At 36.5% G+C, this 10,164-nt stretch overlaps 1 protein-coding gene across 2 annotated transcripts; it reads right to left on the reverse strand.

Moving 5' to 3' along the window:
* Window positions 1-1,561: 1,561 nt before the first annotated feature.
* On the reverse strand, window positions 1,562-9,665 carry LOC133868067 (KH domain-containing protein At4g18375-like). 2 transcript variants are annotated; one of them, XM_062304869.1, is made up of 8 exons: window positions 9,553-9,665; window positions 8,130-8,736; window positions 7,371-7,865; window positions 6,690-6,929; window positions 6,339-6,605; window positions 5,371-5,426; window positions 5,174-5,270; window positions 1,562-3,746 (listed from the first exon to the last, which is right to left on the reverse strand). In XM_062304869.1, exons 2-8 carry the CDS (start codon window positions 8,712-8,714, stop codon window positions 3,615-3,617), a joined length of 1,872 nt encoding a protein of 623 aa, XP_062160853.1. In that variant the 5' UTR covers window positions 8,715-8,736; window positions 9,553-9,665; the 3' UTR covers window positions 1,562-3,614. The 2 variants fall into 2 exon arrangements, with proteins under 2 accessions (XP_062160853.1, XP_062160854.1); XM_062304870.1 differs by lacking the exon at window positions 9,553-9,665 and adding an exon at window positions 9,472-9,492.
* Window positions 9,666-10,164: the final 499 nt, after the last annotated feature.

The raw sequence follows: 10,164 nt of genomic DNA on the forward strand, positions 1-10,164 counted from the left end.
CTGGTTTCCTGGGGTAGTTTTCTCACTTTTGGACTCTTTGCGCCAAAGCGTAGACACCACGCACCGGAGCGTGGATCCAAAGACAGCGGCTTTCTGCTAGTCTCTCATGCTGGCCTTGTTTGCATTTTGTTTTCTCTGGGTTTTTTTTTTTATGTAAATTTGTTGTTTTTGAATTTATGTATTTCTCTTTCATTTTGTTTTTGTTTTTTTTTTCTTTTTTGTGTTTACTGTTTTTGTTACCCTCTAAGCGTTTTGGTAGAATTGAAGGATATCACGAAGGTCATGCCTCTATCTGAGTTTCTTGTGTTAGGGTTTAGGTAGGGTTGAAGGGTTTCGTAACGGTTATGCCACTATCTACATCCTATTTTACTATCTTTATTGGCAGTATCGTTTATTGGTGCTTGTACCAAGAATTAATAGAGGCGCGTCATTCATTTGATGCATTCCCTTTATTTATGTATTATTATTATTTTTGTTGTCTCTTGTTTGGTGTTTCTTGTTGGGTTCCCAGCTCTACATTGTTATTTTTCTTTATGTACTTTTTTAAAAAAAAAAAAAAAATCACAACCAATTAAATCTCCCCATTGCGAGAGCGGTGTAAAAGTCTAGCGATATCCGGTAAAGATTGTTTAGAGAAATGTAAGCCCTTTTCTCTAGGAAATGAAGTGGACTACACGCAATCAACACGTCGCTTTTCCACTTTCCCTGACACCAACAAAGTTTTGTGTCATTTTGCCCACCCTTTTCCACCTCCACCTTTTAACTTTTTCTTTCTTTTAAGATAAATATTACATTAAAATAGTCAGGTAATTGAAGTGGACGAAGAGAAACAACTCTCTTACTGTCTGACTTTAAAATAGCCATAGCTAGATTTGAGTAGAGGCAAGCGGAGAGTGCTTTCAAAACAAAACCTAAAAACGAGAAGAATAGAAAAGGATAGGATTCTTGTAATACTTCAGTAACAGTAACAGTAACATTGAGGGAGTAGATTATAAAGATATTTGTGAGTTTTAACTGTTAAGTCTCGTATGGGTTTTTCACCAAGTGAAATAATGCTTTATAAGTATTTAGAAAACTCTAATTGTAATTTAACTATTTCATTTTGGAGTGAATAACGTAGATCGTTACAATTCTCATTTGATAGAGAGAATAAATTCTCTTGGTGAAGAGGAGAGAGCTTCCATCTATGCATATACAATTGGTAATGGTTACAAGTGGAGCGCCCTGGAGCAAAGGGTGGGCTGACCTGTGAGCTGAAGGCAAACATCAGATGAGGATTGGTTGGCTACAATATCCAGAAGAAAAAGCCAAACTGAAGACACTTTCCTTGCTCTGTATTCTTTTTGTAATGATTAATTGTCCATATTCAAAGGTCATCCATAGCATTATGGATTGAAAAAAATTCACATCCACTCATTTCCTCTGATTTCTTAACTTGTGCTAGAAACAATGTACCCAGATACCATCTTATCAATTAGGAACAGTGACGATGTTCATTGTTCAGTAACTCTTTATCTTATCAAGAGAAAGAAAGAAAGAAAGAAAAACAGAGAAGCTCAACTGTCAAAAAGCAGAAGGCATTTCGATTGCATATTGAATTAGCTTACAACAATATTTACAAGCACAAGACACGAAAATTGCTTCTCTATGAGCATTTCACTGCTACTATTCATAACATAATACCTTCCAACAACATCAGTAGGGCACACCTTGTCTATATTCACAATGTGCTGCCACTACTACTGAACCAATAATACAACCAAACTCTCGATGATTGCCAAAAAAACCAACTTCATTTGTCATCCGAATGTCCATACTGTGGATACCAATTGGAATACAGAGAATTCACGCAAGAAATAATAGGAGAAGATAAGTTTTAAGGGTATAAAAGGATATATTTCTGATAATCTAGGTTGGAAAGGACCCTAATAATAATGTTTCAAGGCAAAAGCAAAACTGATGTTTTCTCCTATCTTTGCTATTCATTATAGAGATGGTAGCAAGAACAACTGTTTCCAACTGGCTTTGTCATCAACAGTGTCCTATCAATCTCATGTTAAGGAAACCTATCTATGAAGCCTTTCGTCTCATTTTCTTACCCAAAAGAACAATATCTATCACTGCTGATATTCAAGAAATTTTCCAAATGGAAATAAGGTCATCTATCCACACCAGGAGCCAAAAAGTCCCAACATGACTGTTGCCAGTCTTTTGCAACAGAGAATTCGAGGTTGGACACAATAGTTTCAGCACAAATGATAGTCTGAGAACATGAGAGGAAGTGCCATTGGAACGCAGCATCAACAATAATGAGGCCAATGTACTAGGATAATTATGCAAATTTGGACATGATATGATCAGGACGAGAACCGAATATACTCATAGAAAGCAAAATTTCACCAACACAAGCCGTTTGTCACTAGAAAGAGATCAAAGAATAATTTATCGATGTACCGTTAGCTTTTCTTGTAACCGCAAGGATACAGTAATGGCATGGCTCAATTCCAGAACAAAGTCAAACCTAATAGTAAAGCTTATCTATATTTGAGATACCAAAAGTTTCTGTCATATGGAACAGTGATGCAGCCACTAGTGTAACAGGTAGGGTTGGCCATATGAAATCCTATAGCCGCTTAAACTGGACATCTCGTCCTCAGGTCAGGACCAAGGAGAATTAAAGAATTGTCAATGTAAAAAGAAAAAGGAGTAAAAACAGTGACCATGGTCATTGATAAGTGTAGTATCATGATTTGTATCAACAGTAGAATAAGAAGTGAACGATGTAGTGTTGAGGAAATAAATTCACAAACATTACACCCTCTAGGCTTTTCGATACAAGAGCATATGCAGATTTCTAAGACATGAGACATGAAATTTACTTCAATATAAGTAAGAGGGCATCTTAATAAGCCCAGAAATAATATAATATGCTTGAGAAAAGATGATTCCATGATTTCTTTTGCCACAAATTCTTATATGTCTAGCAAGGATAAGACACAAGATAGAATTAATGTGCAGAGGGAGGGCACATTTAACGGCAGAAGATGATTTCCCTCTCTTCCCACTGCATTACAAATGTAAACCAAGGAGTCTATTGAAAGAAGACATCATCACCAACCGCATTGCACTGGCATCATTGATAGAAAAGATTCTTCTACCAAGAATCTGAGAGTGAGAGGTTTAATCGCCAGAAAACAACACATATATTAAAGTTTGACAATTATGGCCATCTGCGGAACTATTAACTGACATGAACATCAAATTCATAGAGTATGATAGCATTGGAAATAAGATGGACTACAAATTCGTCAAAGACATCGCCAGACAAAATAACAGGAAAGGAAAGAAAGATCCTAACAGTTCTAAGATATTGCAGATGAAGAATAGAAGAATAGACAAAGAAGGAAGCCTATATCACTAAACATAAAGCCAGCAGCGAATCTTTCTGGATGATCTTGATAGCACTGCTATGGAAGAACAGAATCCAGTTGAAGAAGCCTAGAAACAAAACCCTCTCCAGAACCAAACCTAAAGGTACTAAGGAGAGGAACCATGACGGAGAAAATTCCAAGATTTTTAACTATTCAACTTCTAACTAGAAGCATCCTCGAAAGTCAGGTGGCCATTATAAATGCCTGAATCAAGTTTTCGGCTGCACGCTTTTGTTCAGGTGTGCCTGATATAAGAGCAATACGATCACCGCGGGAAGATTTGGAATCAGAAATCTCTACCATTGCACCCGATATCTGGAGGGAAAACAAGGAGTTACAATGTCATTCAGTCCAGAAAATTCGTCAATGTATTAAGGCGAAGTTACATTATGCTCCATAGCAAATCCAAATAAAAAAGGACTTGAAAAACAAAACATAAAGCATTAGACCTTAAGGGAAAATATAAATTGTGGAGACATCAAAGCAAAGAGACATTTGTCTACTTATGTTTTATAGGTCTCATTTGTTGATTTAATACCAAAATAATCATTACATATTTAAGAACGGTCTACAAAACAATAAATGAGAAACACATGTATCTTGGACACAATCCAGCATCTTGAGATACATATTTAAGAACGTTAACATGGTGTAGCAAATACGACCATGTGTAACAGCATCACAGGTACAAAGAATCAGCATACTATATAAGGTGGTGTTTGGTTCATATAATCCAATAAGCCCCCCAGTATCCAGATTCTCATAAATGTGATGCATGGTGATCTAAATACCCATACATATGATTATGCCCATGTTTGGTTTAGATAGGAATCTGGTAAGATTCCCTTGAGGCTTTAGTAACTAGAAAGAAAGTGTTGGGTTCCTTCAGTTCAAGGAAGGAAACATCCTAACCCAGTTCAAGACTGAGGCCACTGAAAACTACAAGACAAATGGTGCATTTCAATGATTGTGATTAAAAACAAAACAAAAGAAAGGCATTCATCAAAATTGAGAATGAAAAAATTGATCCATACAGGGGCAGAGAAAATAGTCACTAAGTTGCCGGCAGTGGTGCTAGCTTCAGTGCATTGGGGGAGAGAGAGTAGCCTCATGATTAAAGAGAGAGAATGAGCAAGAAAGGATATTATGTAGAACTTCCCGAAGCCAGGAGATGTGAATGCCCATCCGTTTTGAAGGGATTTAATATTCCCATAAACTGAGATTTTATGGGAATCAAGAGCTATTTGCAACAATCAAGGCCATACCCAGAAATCCTAAGAAATATCTCAGGAAAATATGACCGAACAAATGCCACCTATTTTTTGGCAATAATCTCTATGCTTTTTTTTGATAAGTATGAAAAACTTTATTAAAAAAGCGAAAAGCAGCAATAATCTCTATGCTCTAACTCCAATAACTGGATGCCATGAGCATTTTATCTCTCTTTCCCACAATCATATAAGTAACTATCTATTGTTGATTCTTTTTTAGAATAAAAGGTTCTGTGCCCCAATCAAATTTTAAAATTTCAATTTGACAAACTATAAAACCAAAATTTCTGTATAGGGCCAAATTTGAGAATGGTGAAGCATGAGTTGAATGCAACATTTTTACATAGCATATAAGTTATATAAAGTCATGGAAATGGACATTGGCGATAATAGTTCAGATTTCTTATCTTGATTCAGGTAAGCTTTACTAACAATCAGAAAATTAAATCTTATGTAGGAAGATGAACCAACCTTCCGAATGTTGCCAATATTGGCCCCTCCTTTACCCATCACTTTTCCCACTGCATTAGCAGGGACCAAAATCTCAAGAGTTGAAGGGGCAGGCAACCTGCATAGAGTCATGGGGTTAAAGAGCGGATACAGATAGAACATATTATGGCCAAAGATATAATCTTCAAGACTAGATCTTATGAAAATAATATACTAACCCTCCATACAGCTTGGATGAATATGTGGGCATTGATCCGTAGCCATTTTCACCCATCTACCAACAAGAAAAAAAAGAAAACTGAATGTTAACAAAAGCAGGAAGAAGGAATAGTGGCCCGAAATAAACATCATGCAGAGCCACAGTAGTCAGCATTTAACAAAATGCAACACATTTTTATTTTTAATCAAACATCAATTCCCAACAACTGAATAAAAAAAAGCAAAAAATTAAGATAAAACCAGTTCAAAACAAAAAGCAGTCTAGAGAAATGCACATATTTGGAAAGACCCAATGCAAGGGCTTTCAAAGCTCATGCTATAGGTCTTTCACTACCATAGCAATTATACAGCCTACTTAAACATAATATTAAACAAGATCTAGATTATCGTAGAAAGATCTGAAGATGCCACTATAACAAATTTGATAAGACACTGACATCATCTCCTACAACATAGAAAACAAGTTGAAGTTTTCTGCCTTTGCAACAAAGAGAGAAAATGTTAGGTGGGGGTGGGGGGGAGGGGAGGAGATAGGAATTAATAAAATCACTGATGGCTTGTTATAATCAGGTATAAAGACAAACAAAAAAGCATAAAAAAGTACTTTTTTTAAAATAAAAAAAAAAAAAAAAAAACTTCTCCTATTTTTGCAACAAAGTGAAGGAACCAAACTACTCTCTTGCATAGACAAGTTCCATGTCACAGGGCCCTAGGCTAAAATGTATTTAGAAGATCAAAAAGCAATTAAAGCAAGTGATCTGTCAAAGAGATACACATCAATTTAGAAAGATCTTATAATAATCACTTCCCTCCAACAATTGGCACTCCTCAACCCCTAGATCAGCACCAAGAGAATCACAAAGTTCATCGTTACTAGCAATAAGGATATAAACATAACTTTTGCTGATGATGAAAGTTATGGTGGCAGTGATGGTATGAAAATATAACCAAACAAGTATCAACCTACCGACAAAGATCCATATCCATAGAGGCTGCTCGAAGAAAGCATGCCCAAGCCACTTCCACTTTCAACCCTCTGGTCATATCCCAATGGAGCAACAGGGGGAACAGAAGGCAAGACAGATGGAACTGAAAGACCAGTGCCAGCTGAGAAAAGAGAATCAGCACCAACAGTAGGGTTGCGGCCACCATCCCTATCTTTCAAGACATCATCGCGGAGCCTTAAAACAATCTGGATAAGTGCATCTCTTACGCTACTAACTTCTCCAAGCACCTAATCAAGGAAAAACTTCAATATAAAGTATGGAGTATCAATAAGAAATAGTAAGACACAAAACTTAATTTCCATTAGACAAACCTCAACAAGTTCATCATCTACATCAGCACACTTAGGCTTCTCGCCTTTCGAGATACGGACATCAGCTTTAGTCCTCTTACGGATCTCATTTATAATAGAGCCACTTTTTCCAATGATACACCCAATGACCCTGGATGGAACAAGGAGTCTAATACTAACAGTGTCATCATCTTCATCATTAATCTTTGCTTGCAGCAATAGAACAGCTTCAACCGCCATGGATTTCAAATCATCAGGCGACTGCCAAACAATTGAAAAGCCAATAGGAGCAACAAGTATTAGTAGATGATACAATTGTGTAGCATATGGTCAGAATGGAGTGAATGCAATTTATCAATAAACTAAATATTATGATGTAATTTAACAAGGAATTAGAGAAGACTAATCATGTTATGATAATAGACACATATAGGATATAGCAGATAGCTACTTTCTGTTGGGCCTAATAGAAGTTTAAAAGTAAAAAAGTGTCTGCCTTCTGCAAGGTATATGAATTACAGATAACTGCAAAAAATTGCCCTCCCCAAATTTTTCCTGCGAATTGTTATCGAAACATAAAACCTCTTCATTTAAGTAGCAACCATTGATAGAGCAATCAACTATAAAACTGAACAGAATAGTTTTTTTTTATTATTTTTTTTATTATATATATAAAGTAAAGGCCAGAAGACGGAACTGTACCTCTGTTGCAGTAATCGTGATGATACACTCATTACGATCATTCTTGGTATCATCCACCTCAATACGAGCACCACTAGCCTGTCTTATACTTTTGATAGTACCCCCTCCCTTGCCAATGACACGCCCAATCTTGTCAAAGGGGCATAATACTCTTACAGCTAACTCCTCGGACCGTGAGACACCACCAAACCCAGACACCACAGGAAGGGCAGACGAATAAATAGGCCATGTATTCCCCGTATCTGCATAACCCTGGAGATCCTGTATATTTGTAGCACCTATGATTTGAGGAAGAGATCTAGGAGGGATGATAGGATCTGCACTTTGATATAGTCCACCAGGTGGATACATAGGAACATCTGATGGGATGATAATGCTTTGATGAGCTTCTGGTACAGTCGTCTCAAGAGGAATCTCTTCTCTAGGAGTGAACTTGTACATAATTGCAGAAACTGCAAACAGTGCTTTCTTCACGGCGTCTGAGTCACCAGTAATCTATTTATATGATGAGAGAATAGTGAAACCACAAAGCTTACTGAAAGTGAACCCAGAGAGGAAAATCATAATGAAGAGCATACATAGATATGTTATTTTATGCATAAGATCCAAATACCAGAACAAAAACCTTGGCGTGCAACCAAAAATTTAATTATTGATTGTTCCATAGTAGATACTAATCAGGACAACATATGTCGTATAACAATCTACCATAAACTTGAAATATAAAATTCAATTGACTGAGCTATAGTAGATACTAACCAGGAGAAAATTGTCGAAGTCCATAGCACATGAATGAGTTGGGTCAGTGGCATCCTTGGCTGAGACCTTAATGTTAGTTCTCGTCTTGCTTCTCAGTTTCTTTATTGTGGCCCCAGCTTTACCAATAATATTTGCAGACTGGCTAGATGGAACAAGAATTTGACATTCCTCCTTATCTTTCCGCTTCTTGTCAGAATCTCCTGCAGTAGCCACAGCATTTGCAATGGCAGTATAAACTCTGAGAAGAGCATCCTGAGCAGCGCATAAAGGTTCCCTGTCACTGAACTCATCGTCAACCTCAACCTCTTCTTTGTCCTTGACATAGCTGTAGATTGTTATAACTCGGTCCTTAGCACCAGGATATGGATCCACAACCTTGACTTTCGCCCGCGTCTCTTGCCTTATAGAATTTATCACTTTCCCACTCTTACCAATGACACTTCCAATAACCCCATCTGGGCATAGTATTCTATAAATAACCAGTTCATCTTTACCTTTGTCATCTTTTTCGTTCACCCGTCTCTTCTGATTCTTGTTGTCATCATGGCCTCTCTGGGAACGAGATCGCTTCCCAGTCTCACCCATTTTTACAAATTTAAATTAGCTCCTGAAAGTGCAAAATAAGGTCAAGATTAAATAAATCAACAGTTACTAGTACAACCTTTTCTCAACCTAAATGCACCCAAGCCACTTGGTATATTGAAAACGTCTATTTTTTTATTTTTTTTAATTTTTAAAAAAAATCTTCACAAATTATCATGGAATTCGAATTTCCCTTGCTTCCATTTATCAAGCACAATCATTTCTTCAGATACATAAAGTCCACTTTAGTGAAACTTAAGTTTCTATTTGACCAAAATTTATAATACTTCTTTTTTAATAAGTAAAAAAGTATTATAAATGTGGTTCCAATAGACGTACAGTTTTTTTTTTTTTTTTTCCAATTCTATTTCTCAGCATCCAAACAAAGCTTCAAACACGAACAAGTCGAAAACCCAGAAAAACCTACAACAAATTAGTTTATCAAGAGTAACAATTTCACAAATTGCGTGCGTACACACGCACAAACACACACACACACACACACAGACAGAACCCGATATAATAACATCTACAAATACCAGACGAATCTTGACAAAAATCGTAAGCAAATGCAATCAGAAATCAGGGGGACTAAACGAACATCAATGGCAAAGAAAACCTCAAAAGCTTTCCAAACAAAACTTTCCTCAAAACTAAAGAAACAATCTTTACTTTAACAACTCATATACCATGAGAGAGAGAGAGAGAGAGAGAGAGAGAGAGAGAGAGAGAGATTAGGGTTTTCCCGAGGGTTTATTACCTCCAATATTTTCTCACAGGAGAAAAAATCTAGAAAGAAAATTGTGAAAACCCAATTACAGAGAATCTCAGAGAAGCATACCTTGTGTAGGATTACGGCGAAGAAAAATCCCAATCCGAGAGAATAGAGAGCGAAAAGGCCGTGCCTTCTTCTATGAACTTCTTAGGATACCCTACTTTTTTTTTTATCAAAAATAAAAAAATAAAAAAAAAGGATACCCTACTTTTGTTTTTTTCTCTCTACGGCTGCCTTCTATGGGACGCCATGGTCGTGTCGTTTGGTTCACATCTTAAACGTTCTTCGAGAATCGGGACCGTTTAAAAGTGATGGACCTTAGTGGGTCCTACATAAGCTGACAGGCGTGAAAGGTCAAGGGCCTCAAGGCAGTTTTACAGTTTTTGCTGAAAAACACAGAGGATTATAGCTCCGTGTGTAGTTACCTCCTAAGTCCTAACGACGGAATACTAGGATAATAATACAAATTCGACAATATTTTGCAACTTAAAAACGTAGGCAAAAAATATCATAAAATGACCAAAACTCTGCCGGCTCTTCTTCCTCTTTGGGATTAACACAAATTCTATAGGTACAAAACTCAATCTTAATTTTCTTTTTTACAAAAATAAAAAAAAAAATCAAATTTTAAATTTCTAACCCACAATTTTTTTTTTAAAGCTTTATTTTTTTTTTCTT

The sequence above is a fragment of the Alnus glutinosa genome, chromosome 5 (assembly GCF_958979055.1).
Source record: "Alnus glutinosa chromosome 5, dhAlnGlut1.1, whole genome shotgun sequence".
Classification (NCBI taxonomy): domain Eukaryota; kingdom Viridiplantae; phylum Streptophyta; class Magnoliopsida; order Fagales; family Betulaceae; genus Alnus; species Alnus glutinosa.

Excerpts from the sequence above, each read along its gene's own strand:
- LOC133868067 (XM_062304869.1), bottom strand. The coding sequence starts at position 8,714 with ATGGGTGAGACTGGGAAGCGATCTCGTTCCCAGAGAGGCCATGATGAC. Across the intron at positions 5,427-6,338 it reads ATGGATATGGATCTTTGTCG|ATGGGTGAAAATGGCTACGG; the intron begins GTAGGTTGATAC and ends TCTTGTTGGTAG. Across the intron at positions 3,747-5,173 it reads ATATTGGCAACATTCGGAAG|ATATCGGGTGCAATGGTAGA; the intron begins GTTGGTTCATCT and ends TTTTCCCTCCAG.